This window comes from Plodia interpunctella, chromosome 14, assembly GCF_027563975.2.
Source record: "Plodia interpunctella isolate USDA-ARS_2022_Savannah chromosome 14, ilPloInte3.2, whole genome shotgun sequence".
In the NCBI taxonomy this organism is placed as follows: domain Eukaryota; kingdom Metazoa; phylum Arthropoda; class Insecta; order Lepidoptera; family Pyralidae; genus Plodia; species Plodia interpunctella.
In genome coordinates, this window is record NC_071307.1 from 4013690 (window position 1) to 4039721 (window position 26032).

At 36.7% G+C, this 26032-nt stretch overlaps 4 protein-coding genes and 1 long non-coding RNA gene across 5 annotated transcripts; 2 read left to right on the plus strand and 3 right to left on the minus strand.

Moving 5' to 3' along the window:
• Positions 1-150: 150 nt before the first annotated feature.
• LSm7 (Like Sm 7) lies at positions 151-1198 on the minus strand. Its single transcript, XM_053754880.1, has 3 exons — positions 1069-1198; positions 806-989; positions 151-348 (listed from the first exon to the last, which is right to left on the minus strand). Exons 1-3 carry the CDS (start codon positions 1099-1101, stop codon positions 209-211), a joined length of 357 nt encoding a protein of 118 aa, XP_053610855.1. The 5' UTR covers positions 1102-1198; the 3' UTR covers positions 151-208.
• Positions 1199-1691: 493 nt separating this feature from the next.
• On the plus strand, positions 1692-14971 carry brun (brunelleschi). The gene is made up of 18 exons (XM_053754870.1): positions 1692-2099; positions 2289-2379; positions 2692-2916; positions 3323-3621; positions 3815-3991; positions 4262-4891; positions 5324-5488; positions 5940-6100; positions 6557-6794; positions 7260-7421; positions 7922-8253; positions 8842-9146; positions 9467-9548; positions 9953-10077; positions 10528-10703; positions 11704-11898; positions 12460-12667; positions 13433-14971. The coding sequence occupies exons 1-18, from the start codon at positions 1910-1912 to the stop codon at positions 13635-13637; spliced, it is 3966 nt and encodes a 1321-aa protein (XP_053610845.1). The 5' UTR covers positions 1692-1909; the 3' UTR covers positions 13638-14971.
• On the minus strand, positions 12550-13526 carry LOC128675456 (uncharacterized). Its single transcript, XR_008405283.1, has 2 exons — positions 13413-13526; positions 12550-13250 (listed from the first exon to the last, which is right to left on the minus strand). It is a non-coding gene; the product is annotated as an uncharacterized LOC128675456 (long non-coding RNA).
• A 741-nt stretch (positions 14972-15712) lies between the features above and the next one.
• LOC128675453 (THAP domain-containing protein 1-like) lies at positions 15713-16966 on the plus strand. The gene is made up of 3 exons (XM_053754879.1): positions 15713-15920; positions 16121-16310; positions 16465-16966. The coding sequence occupies exons 1-3, from the start codon at positions 15841-15843 to the stop codon at positions 16873-16875; spliced, it is 681 nt and encodes a 226-aa protein (XP_053610854.1). The 5' UTR covers positions 15713-15840; the 3' UTR covers positions 16876-16966.
• On the minus strand, positions 16942-19498 carry Pif1 (Pif1 DNA helicase). Its single transcript, XM_053754872.1, has 3 exons — positions 18629-19498; positions 18310-18473; positions 16942-18073 (listed from the first exon to the last, which is right to left on the minus strand). The coding sequence occupies exons 1-3, from the start codon at positions 19380-19382 to the stop codon at positions 17078-17080; spliced, it is 1914 nt and encodes a 637-aa protein (XP_053610847.1). The 5' UTR covers positions 19383-19498; the 3' UTR covers positions 16942-17077.
• Positions 19499-26032: the final 6534 nt, after the last annotated feature.

Below are 26032 nucleotides of genomic sequence, written 5' to 3' on the forward strand. Positions count from 1 at the left end.
GTAATAAATTTTGTTAAGGCCAGGTTCTAAAACATCCTGTATCTATTAGCCAATTACCACTAAGTGGCAAAGGCAACATCCAGGACCGACACACAAACTGATGGACTGTCAACAAATTATAATAATAATGTCAATTCAAAATCTATGTGTAAAAAAATCTTATATTTACTTACAGCCTTAAATTAAACATTACAAAAGTAGCATAAACCTATCCCTCTTGGGAAATGAAAGGGTTTGGTATGGCCTCCATGCCATCCATAGGACATATTAGAACTACTGAAGTACCTCGGCATACCACCAAACCCAGGGCTCTTGTGTCATCAAGCAGTTTGTAAGGGTCATCAGGATCTGAAATTAAAAAAATAGGAACAAGTAAATTATGACATTAAAATAAATTTATTCATATATATTTCTATTTAAAAATCATTACAAAATGAATGGGTGTGTTGCTTTAGAAAGATCACCATATTATTTTTTTTTTATTGTAGGCATATTATAATTATAATAATATGTATTTATTTATTTCTTTTTCTCCACTCACTCATACCATGCTGACTCTGGAAAGTTTTTCTTTTAATGTAAGTTTATTTTGTAGTCTAGGTTACTATTATCTAAAGCCAACCAACATTTATTCAGTTCATAATAAAAATAAATGCTCACATTAGGATAATAAGTAACAAAGGCACAATTGCATTTAGAGGTAGATAACAAAGGCATGGTTCATAACACAATGAAATGGTGAATTTTCCGAAACCAAAACTCCAAGAGAATTGAAGCTTTCTGTAAATTTACTTTAGAAACTAACCTCTGAGAAACTCCGTAGTATTGTCCAGAACTAGATTCAGCAAGGGGTCATAACCTTTAAGAATTCCCGCCGCTTCCCTGCCTCCAGCAAATTTAACACGGATGCTTTTTTCCAGATATTTGCTAAGGTCGAGTATAGATTCTTTTCTGCGTTTTTCTTTATTATCTCCTGCTCCTTGGCTACTCTGAAGTAGAAAAATATTCCATAAGAATACCAACATCGACAGAAACAATAGCTCATTTATTACAAATCAATTTACAAACCTTTCCTTTATCAGTTCCTTCTTTTGAAGCCATCTGTACTTTTTATTGTAACAAATAATACTTCTCGGCGTTTCAATTCAATAGCAAATCGATCTAATTTTGAGGTTATTTTATGTTTATACTCTTTTGACATGACATGCATGACAATGACAGCCCATATTTTTTCAGACAGCCGGTAACAAAAAAGTGATTGCCGAGAATTTCTTAGTTATTGGGAATTTATGAACCTTTCTCGAAAATAAACGGATTTAGACTTTTTTTTTAACATATAGACATGACTTATTATCAGCCTAACTTGGGTTTATTGCAACATAACATATAACATAATATTGTTTCGTTTTCATCGCAGACAATAAGCATAACTTTATACTTATATATCTATTTATTTTCATATAACTCAAGCTCAATCTTGTAGAGCTATTGACTAATGGAAAATAAAATCTTAACAATTCTAAGCTCATGAATATGAAATCAAATCTGAAATTCGCCAATGCGCAACGGAAATATTACGCTCTTAGATCACAATGTTTTTTTTTTATAGACACGGCGGAATATTTATTTTTATTTCTGAACAATTTAAAACGACACGTCACTGTCATCACATCATTGTTAAGTAATGTCAATATGTCAAAGTCAAAATACGCCCAATATAAATGTTTAATTGAATCCTAAATAAAATTCAAATAACAATTTTCAATTAAATTATATTACATTTTAACGCAGCGAAACCAGGGCGATTAATCATTAATTTCTACATAGTCATATCTTAATCTATTCTAATGGCATGCGAACAAACGTAGTTACGTGTCTTTAGCCCAGTTAAACATCAAATGAGATATCAATGCGATCTTCTGTGAGCTATATTTTATCACATGCACCTGGAGAGTCGGTGATGTCGCACCCTGACTACTCGCAGCACGCTCAGCACCATGCCTGCCTGTTGGTGTTGGTAAAAGGTATAGGCGGGATGCTGAAGAACTTCAACAAACTATGGGAGCGGATACAAAAGGTCAATAACATCAAAGTTACTGGTATGTAACTGTTTTATACTTCCGATACCATATGGATTAGGTGGATAATTGTTTTACATAATGAATGCTGTTCTTTATTGATTCAAATTTTTATTCAATTTTAGTTGTTTTTATCAAGATATTTAGTTTTATTTAATTACTTGATTATCTTGTAAATTATCATAATTGGAATTAAATTCAATATTTTAGATTCTAATGGTCAAGTAAGAGACATTTGGGTACGCTATGTACGAGATTATCCAGTGGAGAACAATGACTGGGGAGACTTTCAAACCCACAGGTAATTATGAGTTTTCTTGCCAATATGGGTGTTGTGTGATATAAAATATATTATAATTTTTAATTATATTAATACATGCAAACATTTAAAGAATATGTTGTGAAAAAAATAGATATTTGGTTATGTTTGATAACAACATTAACTTTAAAAAGTATATGTATAATGGGGTTAACATGTTATGACAATCCTGTAAATATATGATAATAATTTATTATATCAATTTTCAAGATTTGTAACAAGATACCAAATTTAAAAAGTAAATCTTAATCATATGAATAATATTTTTTTTATAATTGTTGAAACTTATTTCAGGCGTCTCTTAGGCCTGATAACATTAAGTAAGTTCACAAACCAAGTGGAGCTGAATGAAGTGTGCAGGGTCCATGAATCTCTTAAGGTCAAATATAGTAACACCCTGTTTGATTCACGGGCATTCATGTTTGGGCCCTTCAGCAATATGAAAAAGCCGGAGCAGGAACCGGAGACTTACATGTTTGATGATGATAAGGTGTTCAGAGATGGAAGTGCAAGTGAGAAGTAAGATTAGTTGTTAATTTTTTAAAATTATATTAAAAATATACATTTATATAACTTATGATGTAAACTATGAACAAGATGGCTATAAATAAGTTCTTATAGCCGTCTTGTTGTAGTTTAGAATGGAATTATAAATAGGTGAACACAAAAGTTTGTGTTAAGCCAAGGTTCTGAGCAGGTCTGTGTAGAAAATAAATCTTCAATAGACACATGCACCTGTCTAATGTCAACCCTTTATGGGAATTTTCTGAATGAAGATTCTGTTGCTGCCTATCAGATGACTTATCCCTTGATCGCCTCTTAGTACATCCATGGCAAGATATGTAGTGGTTCTATTTTAGGGCGGGAACCACACGCCGCAAAAATCATAAACTTAATGTTTTATCTATTTATTTTTTTGTTTTAGGACTTCAATACCAAGTGAACCAACAGACAGCTTATCATCCTCAGAAAGTTTTCCACAATCTACTTCTTCCAATGCCTCGTATCCAGTGCAGGAAGAAAATTTCACAACTCCTTCTAACTTCAAAACCACAGCCATGTTCTATGGCGAAAATGACCCCGTGCCAGACTTGGAACAAAATGTAGCTGATTTGATAAACGCACTTTATTGGGTGGTGGAGTCAAAACGTCTTGAAAGGGCAAAAGAGAAACTTGAGAAAGTATCCCTTCTTTTGGCTCCTTTTGAGAAGAAAGACTTTGTTGGTGAGTGAGTTATCTGTAACAAAAAGTTCTTTGTATAATTGGGCATGCTTTTAAGTGGGCATGGGCATATATTGTAGGAATCCACACACCGTGCCCGATTGTTTTTAAACATAATACTCTCTTTTTTCAAAACTTGTTACACACTAATTAATTAACCTTCTCTTTCATTTTAATAACTTCTATCTTACCCCAGGCCTTGACATGGAGTCCCGTAACAACAAGAAGCGCTGCATGGGCCGAGTGACAAAGAACTTAGCTGATCTGACGCTGCAGGCGGGACTGGTGGCAGACAGCCTGAGTCTGTACCACAACGCGGCGGAGATACTGAAGGCCGTCAATGATTGGCTGTGGCTAGCTGCGGCTAAAGAAGGTAATATATCGCTCGCCCACAAATTACCCAATTTACGTTGCGTATCTATATAAGAATACCTTTTACCTAATCTTTGAATTTTGATGATTCAGCTCGGATTTTATGACCGGTGGCCTGCCTAACATCAACCCTGTTTGGGAATGCTTTTGTTTTATTTTTCTAGTTTAAAAATCTTTCATTCTATTTGTTACAAAAAATCACATTCTATTTGAGTAAATCCTCTTTATTAATTAAAACTTTTTTTTCCTTGACATAGACAATTTATTTCAGGTCTCTGCGCAGCATCAGCCATACTTCTCTATCCGAATTTACGGAACTCCACGCCCCTTCAACGAAACGCGAGTTTGCAAGAGAGTTCACCAAACAAAGTGAAGCCGCTATCCCTATACCAATCAAATGAACCGTTCCGGAAATACAAAGTTACGTCATCGCCTTTGCGATCTTCCAAAACGTCTAGTCCAGTGAACCCTCCAAGCGAATTGACTCCGTCATCGTCTGAAAGTGTGGAAACATCATCAAGACAATCTGAGACTGACAACGCTGATTCGGAGTCCTTAGCATCGTCAAGTGACATCGAATATCAAAGTCAGAAGTCCTTCTTAGGCACAGAACTGCCGTCCATTCCAAGACAACCGTCACAAATTAATATTCAATATCTTTTAAATGGTGAAGAAATCGCTGAGAAATATCGGAAAGCTATTATCCATTATAGTAAATATCAGAATGCCGGTATAATAGAAACGGAAGCCTGCTTCAAGGCGGCCAGAATAGCGGTTGAACAGAACAACAGTTTGCATGCCTCCAGTTTTCTCCAAAACGTAATATTTATTAACTTAACTTTGAGCGAACAGGAAAAGATACAGAGATTCGACACTCTCGCGGAATTATACAAAGAAATTGGTAAGTATCTTTTGTATTTTTGATATTATGATATAAATATTGCCACACAATCTCCGTGTATTTTGCCGAGCGTGTCATATTATTCAATACCTTCTGCAAGTGTGTTATTGCTAACACTGACTAGTGTTATGTTTTATTCAAGTCGCCTAAATGCGATTTGGTAAAATTATACTTATACAAGTTGCACACCGCTGTGTTTTTATGCACAGTAGCGCCATCTACATATTCTACAATATAAAGCGCCATTAACTTTCAAACTATTTGACCAAATCCTACCGGAATCTCGTACTTTCCAGATAAAAGTACCTATGTATTTATCCAAAGTATCAGCTACCTCAAACCAAAATTTATAAAAATTGGCCTGCACTTTGAGAATGAAGAAGTAACAAACATACAAATTTTCGCCTTTATAATATGAATGGGATTCTGCAGGCTTCTTACGTAAAGCGGCGTTCTGCCAACGCCTAGCGGCCACACGGCAAGTGAGCGCGCACAACCCCAACCCCGACTGGCAGCGGTGCTACTACCTGATGCTGCACAGCTTCCCGGGACACCGCCTTAGCTTGGACCCCAACTACGTCATACAGCACCAAGTTGGTAAGGGTTTTTACGTACCTAACCTTTTCTTATCCCGTCGATCGCGAAGAATGCCTTTGAATCGAGACACATTGCATGAACGATTGTTATCCGATACAAAACTTTATTAGACAAATAGCTTATTATTTTTGTGGATAATTTTTTGGCATATTTACCACGTGTTTTCAATCGTGTCGTCACCTTTTTTTAGTAGATACCTGCCTGTCCGTTATGTTGAATGACATACAAAATAATACAAATTATAATGGGATTTTAACTAAGAAATCTTTATGTAAGCTGTACATATTATTTCTAATCTGTCAAGAAAGTCTATCTGTTAAATTTTGAAGATGAAAATTGGTATGCATGTAGTTCAAACATAGGTTTTTTTATTATAAAAATCAACACCCAAATGACTCATTTCAATCATGCCCGTTTCGCTTTCGCATAGTAGTAAACAATATCTGAATAGGTTGGCCGGCGCTACAAATCCAGTTACTCCAAGAGCTAGTGGTGGCCGCGCGTCGCATGGGCCACCCGGCGCTGGCCACCAGACACATGACGTTCCTGCTGCAGACCATGTGGCCGCATTTGTCCCGCCAGGAGCAGAGAGACATGGCCATACAGTTACAGGTATTCATTTTTTTGTTTCCTCACTTGAAACATGCTTAAGATATTTGTGTTATTCCAGCCTTTATGAGGATATTTTAAATTAAGAAAAACATAGTAAAAATCAGGCATGCGCCCTAGTTGATGGGAAATGGTCATCGCAGCCTATAGCCTGCAACACCACATTGTGTTACACGCACATTGCCAACTCGGAATTACTTAATTATATTATTTATTTATTTATGTACACAACATAGTAATGTAAATATAAAACTTACAAATAGGAAACTAAGTATCAGTAGACCCGCGAAAGAAAAATTGAAAAAAAATGTTCTATATAATGCATAATATAATATACAAAATATGTATAATAACCACATATAAATAAGTATATATTACTTAGCTAATTACTTTTCACTGCTTAACAAAGTTCTTACATATATGGCATATGGCATTGTTTTACTTGATGAAATATTCCAGGCATTGTCAGCTCAATGCGAAGGCGGACCGGTTCCGCTGGTTTTGGAGACAGGGGAGGTGATCCCCCCCGCCAACCTCACGCACGTGCCGCAGTGCCGCGCCTTCTCCCCCCGCCCGCCGCCCGCGCCCCGCGCACCCCATCTCGTCAAACTGAAGCCTCAGCCCGGACCGTTTATATTTACACCGATACACTTTGGCAGCTTGGAGAGGAAGAATAAAAAAGATGAAGGGAAAATGGGTAAGTGTTTCCTTGTACTTTTTAGTACGGAATGTAGGTTAAAGGAATAACTATTTAAAAATAATGTTGTTTTTGAGTTCTTTTTGTTAAATTCTTTTCACCCTGTTCCTATGATCACACGATATCTTTGCGTGGATCTCTTACGAGAAGAGTATAGGATTACAACAACAGCATTCACAAAGAGAGTTGACGTCAGGCAGCCAAGCCAGGTGGCTTGGCTGCTGTATGGGATAGAGAGGATAAGCTGTAGAGGATAAGAGATATATAGATTTTAACAGAATAGCGGCTATTATTTGAAATATTATATTATAATATTATTTATTATATATAATATTATTTATTTTTTGTCGATCTATGCTCAAAATAAATAGAGGAAAAATTGCTTGTTATTCACAATAATAATTTCTGTTCGCAAAAACTAAATAACATAAAATAGCATAATATCCTAGCACGATAACCTTCCAGAATACTTGTGGGTGGAGGACGATATATGCGAGGTTCAGATGAAGCTGACCAATCCTTTGCCGTTCGAGCTCAAGGTGTCCAACATGCGGCTCCTCACTTCCGGCGTCGTGTTCGAGTCTATACCAGAGACAATCATACTTTCACCCGACACCCCGACCACAGGTAACATAATTTACAAAAAAAATACAATACCCTTCGTGGAGGTACAGTCTGCCACAGAGAAATCTGACCCCCTAAGAGATGGTGTTCAAATCGTGGAGGGGTGTTAGATTTATCTGTGGCAGACTGTACATTACTTTTTTGTGGTCATAGGCATGTGAACCGCAGTTGTAAAGCACTGAACAATGCAGTGAATTAGAGCACAGAATATATACAGACAGAAGCGATGGTGGTCCAGTGGTTAGGACCGTCTGCCTGTGATCTAAAGGTACTAGGTTCGAAACCTACTCGTGCCAATGAGTTTACTTGTATACAAATCTGACTCATGTTAATAGTTTTTACACAACTACTTGCTTCTAATGAAAGGAAACTTGAATAAAATCTGACACTAGTATTAGTGACAGTGACACTGACTTTTGCGTAGACAGAAAGTGAATACTTCGAACAAATACTTCGAATTGATGTATAAATTTTTATTCACAATACTTTTCACTTCCATACAGTAAATCTCCACGGCACGCCAAAAGAAGTGGGCGAGTTGCAAATACTCGGTTATTCCACGCACACTTTGGGTGTAAAATCTAACTGTCGACTGAAAAACATGCCAATGCCCAACAAATTCCCCGCGTCGTTCACCATAGAGGTTATCCCTAGTTTACCGACGATAACCATAGAGACGAATGTGGCGCCCTCTAGAAGTTCGACATGCTCGAGCCTAGAAAACGTTGGCAGTGTGACGAATTTGTCCTTGTACAATGGAGAGAGTACTGACTGCACTATGAGGATAACTAACACTAGTAATGTGCCTATAGAATATTTAGATATCGCTATTCAGGTTAGTTTTTATTGTATTTTTTTTTCTTATTAAAATGATAGTGATTGAGGAATATTATTCCGTATTACCCTAATCCTAATATTATAAATGCGAAAGTAAGTTTGTTACCTATTCAGGCTCTATGTACTCAACCAATCTTCATGAAATTTGGCATATATGTATGTAGTTTGAAGTGTGGAGAAGGACACAGGGTACCTTTCATTCCGGATAAATAACTGTTTCTGTTCTGTGTATGTAGATTTAGTTCAACATCTAATGTTCGTGGACGTATGCTTCTGTTTGTTATGGTCATTCAAGTTACTGACCACTAATAACTTGATTAAATAGAAGATGATTTTACTTTTATCAATGTTATTTATGTAAAAATAACAAAAGCATGAAAGTCTGCACTAACAAAAAAAAAACAGCGCCTCGGGTGTATGTTTTGTGTTATCACAGCTTTTTTGCAGTTGAGTAACAAACATACAAGTTTTACTATCATGATAATTATAATAAAGAAAATATATTTTTTTAACTTACTAATAAAATCTTCTCCCATTTCTATTTGTTATCATGCGTATTATTTTCTGACTATGATATCTGTTTCAGTCAAACACGGACGCCCAGTTCCAATCGAAAGTGTTCCAATATTCCAACGAAGACATCCAATCACAGCTCCCTATACCCCCAAACGAGACAGCTACAATTAACTTGAAGCTTTACGGCGAAGCGGATTTCCTGGACCCAGGGGGAGTGGGGGGCGACAACCTGTTTCCTAACAGTCTCACGTCGAATTACCCCTCAAGGGTGGGCTCCCCAGTGCCTAATACGCAGACGTCTTTGCCTACTCAAAGCTCGAACCAGCAAACGTCTTTGAGTAGCGGACTTATGCCTAATAGGACTTCGAGTTTTAGGTAAGTTTACAATCTGTAAATAAAATGACAAATGTAGGTATTAATTTACCTTTCAGAATTAAAGAATTTCTTTGTGGTTGGTGGTTTCCGCCCTAGAGTAGGAACACTCCATATCCTTTCGTGAATGTCGCAATAGATTACTAAGGGATAATTCCCAAAGAGGGATGTCAATTGTCAGGCAGGCGGCCGGCCATTCTCTCGAGTCTTTTAAATATAAAGATTTATTTTTACGCAATAAATGCAACCTGAAACATGCAAGTATGAAAGTAAATAATTATTGTGGGAAGGAAGCATTTGCTTACACAACTTTTTTTTTTCAGGTCAACAAACTCCCACGCAACTAGTTGGTCAGCTCCTATTTCCGTGATGCCGCCCTCAAGAGGAAGGCAAATTGAGGCTCAGGTATATATTATAGTTTATCACAATAATAAGATATATAACAGTGATGTGTATCACCGCAATCGCGATCGCGAATATATGTGTCCGCAAGTGTTTGCGGACACATATATATATTCGCGATCGGAATGGGCAAGTCCAAGATGGCACATCTTGGGCCTTTATGTCGTCAAGTATTCGTGCCAATGGTCTAACAATCAAGGATGCCGAAGTCCGTGCGAAGGGGAAGCGAAACGTAGGAAGTGGGTCTTGAACCCCGACACCCAGAAACCTGGAAATCGCTCAGATAAGAGTGAGAGAAGAGATTTGCGGTTGCATAATGGTTTCCTATGCAGCAAAAATAAAGTTGTTATTATGCTATTTCCCGTCCCTACTAACATATAAATAGGACAATTTTGTCTTCGATTCAGGTCGTGATAAGATATTCCGGAGGCGTGGGCAAGGAGATGCATTGTCGCCAGTCGACGGTGCAGATCAATCTAGAGCTGCTGCCCAGTGTGTCCATCACGCATTGGGACGTGTTGCCGGCAGAAACGTAAGACACATATATTCACTTATTTACATTTTCCGGTGCGTTATATATATTCACTTTTACAAGTTAGCGTGAGAAGAAGCATGAGAAATGAACAAAAATTACGATTGCATGTAATAATAAATAAATATATAGGGACAAATCACACAGATTGAGTTAGCACTAAAATATGTTCGAGACTTGTGTTATAGATACTAGCTCAGCGATACAATTCTATAACATATACGTATGTATATTTATATGAAAATCCAAGACCCAGGTCAATCTGAAAAAGATAAATTTCCATCTTGACCTGACCGGGGATCGACCCCGGGAACTCCGGAGTCGGAGGTCCCGAGGCACGGGGCACGGAGGTCAACGTTTCTAAACTAAAATTTCCGTCTAGCAATTTCTCGTTTGCGTGATAGGTGTATATGAGCACGTGAGAATCCTCATGATGAGATACGGTTTCAGTCCCAGCCAGCTGTACCTGGTGCTGGACGTGCGCAACCTGACGGCGGAGGAGCTGGAGCTGCAGTACGCCGCGCGCCGCCGCATCCTCATCGAGAGCGGCGAGGCGCGCCGCGTGCCCGTGCCGCTCGACCGCTGTCCCTTCACTGCCGCTTCACCGCCCCGCGACACGGAACATGGTCTGATCGCATCTCTACTAGCTTGTGCCAGTGCCAGTGCCAGCGGCCTCGCCCGCGTCATTTTGAAACTGAAATAATATTCACGCTAACTTTCACCCCATATTGTAGTCAAGTGGGGGTGATTTTATGAAAAACAAAAATGTAGCCTATGTTTAGAGGGCGTCTTTAATTATATGTATAAATAAATTTCATCAAAATCGGTTCAGCGGTTTTGGCCATGAAAGCGGAACAGACAGGCAGACTTTTGCATTTGTAAATTAGTATGGAAGTATATATATATCGATCTGACTCCCTCAATGAGTTGAGGTGAGTCTCTAATCCGGTGCGTTCTTCAATCGTTGATCGTCGGTGACTAAAGTCCGCTTTCCTATCTCTATATAGAGGTTCTAGCACTACACACATACATCCTCAGTAGGATTTAGTACGATTACAAAAGCTTTATTATCATAATATTCAATTAATTTAGTTCATTACAAGAACATTATGATCATTACTTCTCGACCAGCCTGGAGCTGACGTATCGTCACATTTATAATTATATATTAAATTAGTATAATAAGCTGGTTCATTTGTGGTTAACATAAATGTTCATTATTAATTCAGACACCGACACTATATCTATAAACACACACTCGTCGGTCAACAACCTGAAGCTAACATATACGTCGCATTTATAATTATATAGCGTGATTCGTTACAGAACCTTTATTGAAGTGAAAACTTTATTTGCGGCGTTGTGCACTTTTTGTGATGGGTAAAAAATGTTTAACTCGCGTTTGGACACGTGACCCTGATCGAAAATTCGTAAGACGTCAAAAGTGCACAACGTTAATATTCGTGTTTTCACTTCTGCCGCCACTTCACCTTCTGCTTCTGCCGTCCGGAGTGCAACACATTTTTTTATTACACTAAAGCACACACTCGTCGATCAATAGTCTGGAGGTGGCGTATACGTCACATAATTCGTGGCTCAAAATAAACTTGAAATTATTACTTTCAGACATGGACACAAAATCGATAAGCACACAGTCATCGAGCAACAGCCTGGAGCTGGCGTGCTCGGAACACATCAGCAGCAGCGCGCGGCTGCGCTGGCGGCTGCAGCTCAGCGCCGCGTGCGGCCGCGCCAGTCTGCGCGGCATCACGCTCTCGCAGGCCATGCGGGACATCGTGCGCATGTCGCCGCTCAACTGGGGTCTGTATATGCCACTTGATTATTTTATTTACTTAGATCATCAACAGCCTGGAGCTGTGTTCGGCGCACATCAGCAGCAACCGGCGCTGTCGCAGTCACTAGCACTTGCAGGCAACTTGAGTCTGTATCATTTGGGGGCTTATCGGCCGTCGAAAGTTTTCCAAGTGAAATGGCGAAGTGCGGACTTGTATTTCACTTCTCGCTATCGAGTCGATGTTCGTAGTCGGTGATACTGTGTTTCACTTGGAATCGACTCGAAAGTGAGAAGTGAAATGCAAACTTATACTTCACACTCTGTTTACTCGGTTCCTATACTCAAATTTGAATTGGACAAAATTATGCTTCAAAATATTTTTTCTACTAAACTACAAACCTAACCGAATAAATACTAACACAATAATAACGTATAGGTAACTTTTAATTAACACAATAAAAAAATTATCTAATCGTAAGTTATTTTTTAAAATAAAATACCACACCTAAAATAGCGCAGCGCGATCCTCGGCAGTCCCATGCAACGAGCGGAAAACTAAACTAAAAATCCTTAATTAATCGTTGCAGAAGTTAGCCTGAACCAACAGCACATAAAGCCTCAAGAAGAGTACTCCTGCACGGCGGGAGAGTGTCTGTCACTCGGAGTGGCCGTCAGCAATCACCTGCAGAGGCCCCTAAAGAAGCTGTGTATATCTGTGCAGTTCTACCAAGATTATAACAACGGCGAACTGAGCTACAAGCTGGACAGTCGACTCGCCACTGCGGGCAATAACAAGTTGGTATAGCAATGTAATTGATGTCTTTAAGCGACTTATGAAACCGCTTCTTATAAGGTCGCCTTTTCAAGTAGACAACGTTAGCTATTATTATTCTTAAGTCCTTTTTGAATAAAACTACTAGTGTTAGCAATAACAAGATAAGGAAACAAAAAAAAATATGCATTGCTGAAGAGTGTCTGTCACTCAGAGTGGTCGTCAGCAACCACATGCAGAAGGCCTTAAAGAAGCTATGTATGTCTGTGCAGTACTACCAAGATTATAACGTCGTTATAATCTTGGTAGAACTGCACAGATCTAGCTTGTAATTCAGTTCTACCAATGTAGAACTGAATTACAAGCTAGACAGTCGACTCGCAACTGCAGGCAATAATATAAGTTGGTATATTTAGCGAATCTGTCCTAAAGTGGACAATCCATCTATCAGTTCAGTTCAGGCAATTGATTTCTTCATTAATCTCATTTTAGCTTCAAGCTTTTATTGTCGTTCCAAAGTTGGGAGTCGATCCTGGGTGCACCATAGATCATCCTTATTTTAATAATGCATTGTCATGGAAAATGATGCGATGTGGAAATGTTCAACTGTGTTGGACAAACGGAGTGTAGGTGAAATTTTAATTACAAGATTTGATTACAAACAAATATCTGGACCGGTGTACTTGAATAAAATATTGTAAAATACGTGAGATGTACCTATCTCAAATTGACTCGGCTTTCCTATTGAATCGCAAATGATTTATTTACCAATTCACGTTTATTCGCAGAGTGGTGGTACCATCGCTAGCGGAGTCCGGCAGGGCCTACCACGAGTGCACAGTGGTGTTCCTGACGCCGGGCGAGTACAAGCTGGACATCCGCTGCTCCTCCGCGGAGCCCTTGCTCGCCTCTGACGACTGCGGCCTGTGTGCGGACGAGGGCGGACACGTGTGGCGGTTCATACCGCCTGTAGCTATAAGCGTCACCGATTAACTTGATACAAAATAAAATTATTATGATATATATAATATAAAAAGACTACCGGCTCGTCCCGGTCTAACTCGGGTAAAAATATAATAATTTGTACACCTAAACCTACCTCTTTAATCACACTGTATATTAGTAAAAACCGTACAAAACTCGGTCCGGTAGTTTTTAGGTTTATCGCGAATAGACAGACGCGGCTGAAGTTTTTGTTTTATAATATGTAAAAATAAGGAAAACGTCGCGTGTGTGTCTATCTTTATGAACGCTATGTGTCAAAAATTACCGGACGAGTTTTTGGAGGAAGGTTCAGGTATATAATTTATTATGGTTTTACCCGAGCCGGAACTGGCCGCTAACAATAAATAAGTAAACACATGGACAAAATAACATAGATTGAGTTAGCCCCAATGCTCTAGACTTGTATTATTGGATACAAACTCGATGATGCTATATTTTATAACATCACCCTTTTATTTAAATAAGTTTAAACCACTTTTAACGTTCCAAGAGAAAAGGTAACTTATGGTGGGAAATCGCTTACGACGTTTCACTTGCTCATTTTTATCATAAATACATACATCGTACACAAATAGTACATCGTAAGCGACTGCCCTCCATGGCACCTTCTCTGGTGGAGGTCACAAACATTTTTTTCTCCACAATGTGAAGTATTGATTGAATCGTGCGTGTTGCCGTTTCGTAGTTTTCCGTAGATTTTGATATTAGTACGTCTAATCTTCATACAATTTCTGTGTTGTCCGTTGACGAAGCAATTGGTACCAAATTCGGTTTTATAACTTTCATAAGAGGGTTGGGGTGAATATCAATATTGCAATTAAGTATTGATCTAGCATCATTGTACAGTCAACAGAAATTCATTGCAAACTCACCGCTATTACCGCGCCAAAGAGGTTCATGCAGGGTAACTTTGTTCTGTTGACTGTACCTATGTACTAGACATACAAAACACTGAAACAAAATGCTACTAAATAAATGATCTGCGAACCAAAAATGGGAACCTCTGGTCGCTGTATTCTTATGTATTCATACAGACTATTGGAATTATAGTTTATCAAAATACATATAAATAAATAAATATAATATTGTTTTATGATCACAATTACAACTTCTCTTATTCACCAGATGTAATTATATTTTAAGCTGACAAATATATAATGGAAAATTACTCATGAAAAGACTTGAACCTTTAGTAAAGGATTTTCTCTTGTTGTATTTACACAGAGTGTTAGTCAAATATAGAATTCATTGTTTTTTATAAATCATCCCACATATTTATTATGAAAATGTTAATTGGTTAAATAAATAATATTTATTACATCTGAAATGTATTTTTATACACTTTTCCATCTGTTAGATAAAGCCATGAAGCTATAGGAGCTAGTACTCCCAAGAAGTACATATATGCTGTCCCTTTCATCTGTAGCCAAACCTCTCCTTGCGCGCTGAAAGCCCTATTATTTATAGCTTAGTGGATAAAGCCTATCCGTCTTTTAAAAATGCATCCCATTTATAAATAGTTGAAGCCATCATTTTGGAAGTTTCATGTCCTTGATTCTTTTTACGACATAAAACTGAAAAACGCGTCATGACAGCTGCGCTACTTTTTCACTCCCGCGGTCGACTTCGTCCAACTAGGAATCAGAGTCCATCTAGTTTTATTACCTGTGCAGGCAGGAAGCGGTCTGTTTTTCAGTTGGCACTTTTTTGGATTCAGCTGTGACTACCCAGGTATTTTCTTTTTGTTGATCTGTGGTGACTACTGATGTTATATTGGTAATCCCGACGACTGCAACGTATGGCTGTGCATAGATTTGTCACTATCGCAGTTTACAATATTTGTTATTGACAGCAAAAGACAAAACATACTTTAGGTTAAAATATCCAACTTTTTTTATGAACAGCCCTAATCGACTACGTTATAACGGTATGAAATATATTTGTGTTCCGTGAAAGCATGTAATGTTTTTATATGCGCGTGAAAGAACAATATTTGTGAAAAAGTGTAAAAGTTGCCAGTTGCAAAATAAATATAGTCTGTACCTGTAACGTTAAGCCATTTGACTTGACATTGACAATCAAGTAATTTGGAAATCAATCGAGCTTTTCAGTTTTTCCAAACAAAAGTTAAACTACCTAAGTGTTTTATTTTGTGATTTTAAACGGGCAAATCGAATCGACACGACAAGCAATGTCGACGGCCGCACACTGTGCTGTAACCAAATGCAAGATTACTGTCTACAATAAACCTCCTGGTGTAACGTTTCATTCGTAAGTTACCATTAATAGAACCCATAGAACTTTATCTCGATTGACTTCTGTGGGACCAGTAAAACCCCTGTTTTTCACTGGAGATTAATCATTATCAAAAGTAATTTCGAGTCTGTTGATATGAGCTATTAATAATAAGTTACAACTTGAAACATCCAGTTATGATTGTTCCAGTCACGTATGTAACGTTTTTATTGCAGTTGTCCAACCAACAATGATATGAGGACTAAATGGCTACAGGCATTAAAAAACAAATGCAGCATATTAGATTGGTCCAAAAGCAAGATATGTTCCAGGCATTTCGAGAACAAATATTTTGATTCTCAGAGGAGGTTGTCGGAAAATGCTATCCCTAACATATTTTATGATGTTGCTCCTCAGTCAGCTATGGTAAGAACAATTAAGTTTATTTATTAAAATATAAATTATTTTTTAGATTTTATAAATTTAAGTTCAAATTGTGCTAAAACATATTTTAACATGTTGATTACTTTTAATGAGTTAAAATTTTCGGCGATGGTAAAATAAAAATGATATTTTTCAGAATAATTCCCCTTTGACAAAGCCTAAAACTAAAGTGGATAAAATTTTGGGCAAAATGACACAAACAGAAATTATCGCTGATGTTAAAAACTGCAGAAGCCGGTTGAAAGAACCAAATGTTGACAACTATGTATCAGACACCTTGAAATGTAAAAATGATACACCGTTAGAAGTGAGATTATGGCTTGAGATAAAGAAACAAGAGCATTTGAATGCAAGACTCACACAACAAATATCTCAAAACAAGAAACATATAGATATGCTTCAGAAGAATTTGGATCGGTCAACCCAAAGCAAAAGGGAGATGCAGCAGAACATTGACAATATGAAATATATTGTCAAGTGTCTTCAAGAGAAACATGCTACTCTTGAAGAGCAGATAGAAATACTGACTGCTGTTGAAGCTAGATAGATAAGTTGTATCAAATAATATTCCACATATAGATGTTCATTATATTAAAAAAATAAATAAATTATAAGAATAAATACAAAACTTTATTGAATTATTATTTTATTACATTTTACTTGATCGACTTTAATGTTAATACATAAAGATTCAGTCTTAAATTAAAACTATACTGCAAAATTTTGCAATCAAAATTAGACAATTTCTTCTATCTTTGTCTTAATTGTTTCTCAATAATTTCTCTTAACTTTCCTTTTTTATTGGTCTTGTCACTAAGAGGTCGCCCTAGTGGAATAATTTCCATTTGCTGAAGACGCCGCCGAAATTTCTGATAAAATTCTAAGACATTTGGATCAGCCCAAACATGTCGAGAATCAAAATCTAAAACTCTTAATGTATCTAAACTCTGAGCTCTACTTAGAGCTACATAGGCTTGACCAGCTTCAAATATTTTTGACAATGACATCTCTACACAATCTAAAGTAAGTCCTTGGGACTTGTGTATAGAAAATGCCCAAGCCAGATTCAGTGGCACCTGTCGACGGCACAATAACGATCCATTAGAATTTTTGACAAACCACCTTTCTGCTCTTGCCATGTATTCTTTTTTATTTTTAAATCTTACAACTGGCAACCCTTCTTCAAACCTAACAACAACTCCTCTTGCACCATTGACTAGACCAGCATTTACATTAATATTCTTCAGTAACATTACTTGGGCACCAACTTTCAGTACCAATTTGGAAGGTGCAATAGTCTGCATATCAAGTATCTTGGTTGAATTTTCACTATCCTGAGAAGAGAACACCTTTTCTTCTCCTTTTAAATTTTCTAATTTTGAATCATTTATCATTTTAGAGTCATTTGTAAGTGAACATAATCTAGTAGCTAAAATGCCATCACTTTCAATCTTCTGTCTTGCAGTACCGAGCAACTTTTCGCTTATTTCTTTAGTCACCCGCCCTATTCTTATACTGTTAAGAATGGAAATGAATTCTTTATCAGTTTGTCTATGCACCTCTTTCAATTCAAAACACAGATCAATACATTTTTCCCAGCACTGTGTCTGGAAGCAGAACCTCTTTCCCGACTTCCCTTTCTCCACTACAGGAGGCAGCTGTAGAAAATCACCACACAGAATTAGCTGTATACCTCCAAAGGGCTTTTCATTTCTCCTCACATGTCTAGCTACAGCTTCTAATTTCTGAAAGAAGAGTTATTAAGTTATCACTTTACATTCAAGAATTATCACCATCTATTTTTAACTTTACATAAATAAATATTTTTCAGCTTTACTTAATAACATCTATTCTCAGCTTTACATAAAAGTACATTATTCTATCCATATACATAATATAAATTTAGGAAAAACATTAATTTTTGATCCAAAATTATAAAAGGACAGAATAATGTGTATATGTGAAAACTCCTTTCAACTACCTCAAAGAAAGTGCCATCAACCATTGAGATCTCATCAATAATGAGGTGTTTGCATTTCCTCCACTTCTGAGCTACCAGAGGAAATTTAGCAGCTCTCTCTCTCAACACTTCAATGGAGCCACTGCCATCGCCAATACCAGCAAAAGCATGAAGAGTCGTTCCACCTTTGAAAATGAAATAAATTGTTTTATATTTAAACTAATTCTCATGAACATAGTAAAAATAAATTATGTAGACTTCATTTTTGCATGTAGTATTGATAAGACTTTTTAATTACAAATAAATCAGTGCACATTAATTAATTATGTTAGGAATTTACCAATGTGACAAGCTGCTACTCCTGTTGATGCTGTTGGCATTGTAACATCAGGAGGTAATGCTGCCACAATTCTCTTCAGTAGGAAACTTTTGCCAGTCCCTGCAGAACCCGTGAAAAAAACATTCTTCCCACTAACACATGCCTCTAAAACCCTATGCTGTTCTGGATTTAAAGCACTAGTTGTAGTCAGAGGTGATGGAGAGTATAGTTTTTTGGGTGCTGGCCCTCGAGCTTGATCCTCTAATTTTCGCTTTTTCGATGGCGGAGATGGAGTAGTCAGTGTTGATTTAGGTATTTTACTTTTTGCAGTTTGCAAATCACCTATTGTGACTGGACTGATTTCTTCAAAACTCTGAGCTTTACCACTTAACAATTTGGCCCTCATGCCTTGTTTAGCAGGCGTAGTATCAGTCTTCTTTTCTTTATCACCAGTCATCTTCACAAATAACGTCCTTAGGAATGTAACAAGATTAGTAGGTGGCGCATTTGAGATGAAAAGCGTGCAACCTACTTCTTGAAACTTCACACTTGCTTTACCTTCTGCCATAAACTTTTTGAAGACATTAATGCCTTTCAACGCTAGACGAATATCCGCGGTTCTATCACTTGATATTTCCAAATACATTTCTCTAAATTCATTGCGAATGAGACGTAATGAAGCCGTCTTATAAGCAACCTTCCTTAGTATAGATCCTTGAGGTGTCATCCATTCCACGGTCGCAGCACATGATAAAAAAGATTCTCCAGCAGCCATAACTTCTTATACGAATAGTTTAATTCATAACTTTATAAGAAAATAATATTGACTTTAGAATTGTTGACGCACAACAAGCGCAAGCGCAGGCAACTGCAATGTCCCTATTTCAATATGACAGATCTAACGGTAATCAATGTCAACGAACTGTCAAATCACGATGCACAGTGCTGTCAACTTGACGTTTGTCATAAAACTGTCTCTGTTGCCAGATTTAAAAAAAAACCTATCGATTTGATCGATAGTATCGATGACATTATCTAATATCCACCAGAGCAATAATACCGATACTATTGCATTACCTCAACTATCGATAGTTGACCATAGAGCGCCAACACTATGCGGAAGGGTTCCATAGCATCAAAAACTTGTATTGCATGCATTAGCATTATAATGCGTGCCCATATAAGTTTGTAGTAACTAAATAACGAAAGAAAAACTTTATTCGGCTAAACAAAACACATAATTAGGTACATAACTATGCAAAAATGTATGTACTTACCTACCTAATTTTTTAAGAACATAATAAAGGAAAATTCGGAAGCCGAAAAGGTAACCAGCTCAGCTACATAGTGAGGCATGAGCCACAGCGCTGATTTTCAACTAGGCCTGTATAAGTGAAATAAAAATATATAAATTGAAATCTAAAATATAAGTAAAAATAAATATAAGTATGCTATGGAACTATTTGTTAGCAAGAATTGCTCTTGGGCGGTTTTATCGAGATATACCTGCATACTTAGTTACCTATCGGTAGTAACGTAGCCTCACTTCTGTGGTGGAAATGCAGTATAATTGTTTCTAGGGATATAACTAAAGTTAAGTTTGTACCTAAGTATATCCAAGACAGGACCTTAAAGTAGGGTAGAGTATTTATACCAAACCCTATAGAAGATTCTACATATTCATCAGTGTTTTGATTGAGTGAATCCAATATATATGTCACGCCATTCATTCGCCTCGTAGTTAATAACGAAACGAGTACAAATATTGTATTAGCTATATTCAGTTTTATTTAGTTGCCGGAGACAGCTTGTCACTAACTGGACGGCTAATAATTCATCGCACGATCGTAAATGCGGCTAAAGATAAACAGTCTGTCAGTCACGGAAATAAACAGAAATATACCATTATGCATTTCAGAACGGTCAGTGGGGGAGGGACATTTTAAACTAAAGTCCGTTTTTTTCTTACACGTTCTAACATGTAGTACCTGTATACTTAAACTATTTTCATAGTAAGTAGGTAAGTACTTTATCGTTGAATTTTGTTGAAAATAAAACAAATGTTATAGGTACTTAAGTAGTTCAAACCAAGTCAAACATTAACCACGAACGGAATTTTCTAAAAAGTTTATTTGAAATTTAAGTCTTCAAAACGTTGTTTCCGAAATTTCCGATGTTTTTGGGCGACGATTGGGCAAAAATAGTATCCATTCTTGAAAATCATTTAAATAGAACCCAATCGTCACTAAGGCCAAAAACAACGTGAGATTTCTAAATAACTAAATAAGATGGGTAAATAAGATTACATTTATCAAGTAACTCGATCCAACAAGGGTCTTCTATCGGTGTGCAGCATCCAGCATCTCAGGATACGTGACGTCACTGTATATGGGATGTGAAGCTGAAATGTACCTACAGTCAACAGCATGTCAATTTTCAAGTCACCATGCAACCTCTATGCGGCTATAATACGGGTGAATTTGCTATGATTTTATGTAGGTTGTTATGCTGTTGACTGGTGGTTGACTGTACTACCATACCAGACACATTAATATACAACGTGACATAAACCACTCCTCGATACCGAATGATATGTGAGATCATCACTGAATCCTACGTTTACGTCGAATTTATAGTTCAAGCTATAATTAAATACCTAACAAATTAAGAAAACAAAATATAAGTACTTAATAAAGTAGAAAAGCATGTGTCTAGAATTATTACGGACTTTTACTCGAAAATTTATGAAAGTTTTGCTATTTAATCACGACCTACCTAGGTACCTATAATTTCCTTTGTGACACAATCAATTTCAGTCACTCTTAGCTGAAAATAAATTATTTCTCAATATATTTATTGCCATCGATGACTGGTCGCGCTCGTCACGGCACACTCGGCTAATATAAGAGATACCTATATCGTCTTTAGTAAGAACGGAAGAAGACACTAAACGCATCAACGCGGGCTGCTTTCAAAGAAAACATTTTCGCGATTTGAAATACAATAACTTATTATTCAAATAAATAAATGTAAAGGGAATTTTACGCTGATATATACATAACAGCCAAAAATATTTATATGACAATATGTCTAAATGCCAAAGATTTATTACCTACTTTATGTTATTGTTTATGATATTTTATTGATTCGAATAAAACGAAAATATTGAAGGAAATTAAATTTTCCCCAAAGTAGACATATATATTTTATTACCTAATGTTTAAGTTTAACAACTAGGCATATTATACCAATTATTCTATACAATACAAGTCACATCATGTCACGTCACATAATATAATTTTACCGATATTTATTGACAACGATTAAGATAGGTACCGAAACATAGAAAAATAAACTTGGTACATAAATACATTTTCACTGGGTAGGTTAGTAGGTTTTGTATGTACCTAGCTCTCAGGTCCCACTGCTGGACAAGCTCTTTGTTTCTAACCACTTCTATTCCTCGCCACTTGTTGCCATTCTTTATCGAAGGCCGACAATTCGTCGGACTATCGCACCTACGGCTTGCCTTGCGATCTTTTCCCATCAGTCGGGACCCAAGTAGTCACTCTTCTGGCCCATAATCTCTTTCCGGCGCCATGCGTTTTACATGGCCCGTCCAATCCCACTTAAGTTTCGCAGACTTCCTACCGACGTCAATTACCTATTTGCGTGAAGGAGCATAACGTTCCATGTATCTGAAATATGAATTTAATATTAACGCGATTTACATAATCTCTTCATTCAATAACTTTCAACCACATTACAGCACGTTGTAAATTAAATTGTCCAATTTGTTTGGTGTATAACGTAAGATATTTAGATTTATTCGTGTAATTAGTTGGCACGGCTCCGAGTAGGTAGGAATGCTGGGGTTGCGTTACCGGGCATCTACTGAAACAAAACAATTCGTGTGAACGCCGGACAATACCGGCGAGGCTGAGGTAACCATGATTAGTGAGATCATTAAATTCCGAGTTACCTAAGTACCTACTACTTACATTTAGTGATGTCTCATTACTCCTTACATATCCTTACATTTGTCGAAATTTACATAAAACTAAGTCTACCGCCGACTTTCAAAACACAAGCGAAGAAGAACCGGCGGCGCAACAAACTTCACTGCAGGATTTATTTAAAAACGTCAAATAACATGTGGATCTCAGTCTATTATGTCAAATGTATTAGGTACAACTAACTGGACGAATATATTTCATTAGAACAAGAGGTAAAAAGATTTAAAGGAAAACCTACAAATTATTACATACCTATTTTCAAAGTAACTTGTTTATTGAATAAAGTTAAGTACCTATCTGCTTGTTGCATTGTAATTTGTAATTAAAATTTTATTGATGTCTTATATATTATCAGATTTCTGTGTCGTCATATGAAAGCCACTGCTAATAATCTTATATCCTTGCATCCGAAGAGGCTTTTCAGGTCCTTGGTTTAACCAATAAAAAAAATCCGTGACAAACTTTTATTTTCTTTGGTAAATAAATACGACTTAGCTTACGTAACTTACGTAATAACTCTTGTACCTACTTAGTTGTATACACTTTCTTTTTAAAAGTTTGATATTGTTCTGTTCTGTTATACGAATTTCGTCAAAGTCCACATTGCTGCGTGGTCCATGGAGACCCTGGCTAGGGCGGCGTCGCTGGCGCGGAGAAAACGCCACACATGGGCCGCATCTGTGCGCTCACCGGAGGTGTACCTACTCAAGACCGAACTTATAGTCAATGTCTGCTTTTAAGATTCATTCATTTTGTTGAATATTCTGTTCTGTTAATTTTAATCAGTTGTTGTTACTGAGACAGGATTCTATTCTATATTATGTCATCAGTTTCCCAAGGCAATTTGTATTCTTGTAGTAAATTTTTAAAAAATCACGCAAAAACTTAATTTTACCTAATTAACTATATAGTATTGTGTTTTGTCGTTAATTAAAGGGGAGGCAAATGAGCTAAAAATCAATTTAAACACTTCCTCTAATCTAAGAACCTACCTATAAAAATCTTACCAATTTCGAATCCAAGAAATAGTCGACCGACATATAGGTACCTGCTATGTACTACTAAGTGCTTAGTAGGTACTAAGCACTTAGTAGTACATACTATGTATGTATGTATGTGAGTATGTACTCATGTAGCCCAGATTACTTACAATCCTTACATACTTCGTATGTTAAAGCATTAATTTTTTTTACTGAATATTCAAGAATTTTATTTATAACTTTAGTTTGTTTTAATACTAGATATTTATAGGAGGATATAGTATAAATTATGTTTTTTATTTAAAATGATCTATTTCTTTTTTTTTATAGATAAAGAGTAGTCACTAGTCATATACCTACCTACCCATCGATACCTAGGTATCTAAGTAGGTAGGTACTTAATTTACATATTCACATCACATATTCAAACCTCTGTCCGGGTTATTCTTTATCGCTGCGAATCGGGGATTAGAGATAACTTTCCCAAGGACCCGCCGCATTCAATTTCTAGATTAGGAATTCTTTACATCTAAACAATAAAACACACAGGTGTTTGTAACAAGTTGCTACAAGTGTTGGTCTGGCTATTATATTTGCACGCAGGTGTTCAAACAATGCGTGATGACCTACAAATTAGTATTAAGCATTAGTGCAACAATGTTATCAGTCAGCTAGCAGGTAGGTAGGACTATGGATGAGACCACGTGTGACGTATTTTCTACGGAGCGCAGGCGCAGCTGCGGCCGCCTCCACAGATGTTTTATGACGCTGAACATTTCCAAGACTTATTATTTATTACGATATTGCCGTTTAGAACCTAATCCTCGTTTTTATTATCCTGAAACAATGGTCATCGCTGGGCAGAGGGTATTTTTGGCATACGGCGCGCAGATGTGGGGTTGCGTCGTGGGAAAGCTTCCCAAAGTTTGCTTTATTACTGACCATTATGCCTCTCCCATCATTACTTCCTGGACGAAAATAATTTGCTCGAATATAATACATAGGTAAGTACTAAAATATTTTAAAATAAATAACTAATTGGTCATAAAATACCGACCTAATCGTAAAAACGATGACTAAGTAGGTCCTATCATAATAAAAAGTAAGTGACATATGAATTATAATAGACACATATTTCTAAGTAGGTACTAAGTATTAAAACATACTTAAGTAGGTACCTACCTACTTAGTTAATTAAATTTACCAAAGTCTGAGGTCTCAGCGTGTTACCAAATATTTTTTCAATGAGAAAAATGTGATGGCGACTCAGACGAGAGAAAAAGGATGGCGATGACAATGCTAATAGGTAAATAGATGAACAAATATTTATATAATAGCATAAAAAGATGAACCTATTCAATATTGCAGAATGTCACAACAATAAATATAATATCACCTGCGAGCGATCCAGAGGGCGGATCGCCAACTCGTGATTCGCTGCACTTGGCAGGTGCAATAAAGAGGGCGGAGTCCCGGTGGAATTGTCGTTGATTTGATACAGGCCGCCATGCTTCTTGTGACAATCATCTGTTTATTTCTATTACCTGTTAGAATCATGAATATTCATAGGTTTTATTTACTTGTACAAATTGAAAATGTATTCGCCTTCTATATGCATATGGGTACCTAACATTACTTATCTACCTATCTAAATATATGTACCAACAATAGTTACTCACCTATAATTAATTAGTATCTACTTTTCGGCCAAACTAGGTTTGTATTATCATCATTAATCATACAAGTATTTGTAGGTTATGTTCTTTTTAAACTATTGTGAAAATATATTTTATCTAAATAACTTACTTAAATACTTACATGCATGCCTTTGTTATCTAAAAGAACTAAAATAATAAGTATATTTCATTTAAAATTATAGATACCTACACAAACAAAACTTTTACAATGTTTTCTCAAAAAAAAAACATAGTTAACTAAATAAAGCATAAAATAAATTATGGAACTTGAGTTTTTATTCAATGCACAATATTTAAAAGCATGTCAGTCAGTATCATATCACTATATACGCGTCGGCAGCAATTTCGTAGAGTAGGTACTTAGGTATGCTTTACAAATAAGTATTTTTCCTTGTGACGCTCCCAAATCCACAGTGTCATACACGATAATCACCCCCAAATATCCTCGTTATCTCAAGCAGGTGTCACTTACCCACAAAAAGTGAGAATAAACCGCAGAGCCGTAAAACCCTTAGGAAAATAAACCGAAGCGATAATCTCGGTTGAAAGTTAAAACATCTGTAGCGCCCCTATAACTAGGGGATGAAGTTTTGTCTCCCACCTACATAAACGGATTAACGCCATTAATAAACATAGGTATAGATATATGAATATCACAAATTCCGTATACTTAAAATATATAACATTTCGAAAAAGTATATGCTTTGACTTCTTGTAAAAGTGTCTTTTAAA

What these genes read in the sequence shown, in the direction of transcription:
- LSm7 (XM_053754880.1), bottom strand. Translation starts at nt 1,101, where the DNA reads ATGGCTTCAAAAGAAGGAACTGATAAAGGAAAG. An exon ending in AAGGAACTGATAAAGGAAAG is followed by an intron (nt 990 to 1,068) that starts GTTTGTAAATTG and finishes TTTCTACTTCAG; the next exon opens with AGTAGCCAAGGAGCAGGAGA. An exon ending in TACTACGGAGTTTCTCAGAG is followed by an intron (nt 349 to 805) that starts GTTAGTTTCTAA and finishes TTTTAATTTCAG; the next exon opens with ATCCTGATGACCCTTACAAA.
- brun (XM_053754870.1), top strand. Translation starts at nt 1,910, where the DNA reads ATGCGATCTTCTGTGAGCTATATTTTATCACATGCACCTGGAGAGTCG. An exon ending in TGAGAAGAAAGACTTTGTTG is followed by an intron (nt 3,622 to 3,814) that starts GTGAGTGAGTTA and finishes ATCTTACCCCAG; the next exon opens with GCCTTGACATGGAGTCCCGT. An exon ending in GCCCCGCGACACGGAACATG is followed by an intron (nt 10,704 to 11,703) that starts GTCTGATCGCAT and finishes TATTACTTTCAG; the next exon opens with ACATGGACACAAAATCGATA.
- LOC128675453 (XM_053754879.1), top strand. Translation starts at nt 15,841, where the DNA reads ATGTCGACGGCCGCACACTGTGCTGTAACCAAATGCAAGATTACTGTC. An exon ending in CCTGGTGTAACGTTTCATTC is followed by an intron (nt 15,921 to 16,120) that starts GTAAGTTACCAT and finishes TTTTTATTGCAG; the next exon opens with TTGTCCAACCAACAATGATA. An exon ending in TTGCTCCTCAGTCAGCTATG is followed by an intron (nt 16,311 to 16,464) that starts GTAAGAACAATT and finishes GATATTTTTCAG; the next exon opens with AATAATTCCCCTTTGACAAA.
- Pif1 (XM_053754872.1), bottom strand. Translation starts at nt 19,382, where the DNA reads ATGGCTGCTGGAGAATCTTTTTTATCATGTGCTGCGACCGTGGAATGG. An exon ending in AGTAGCAGCTTGTCACATTG is followed by an intron (nt 18,474 to 18,628) that starts GTAAATTCCTAA and finishes TCATTTTCAAAG; the next exon opens with GTGGAACGACTCTTCATGCT. An exon ending in TTGATGGCACTTTCTTTGAG is followed by an intron (nt 18,074 to 18,309) that starts GTAGTTGAAAGG and finishes CTCTTCTTTCAG; the next exon opens with AAATTAGAAGCTGTAGCTAG.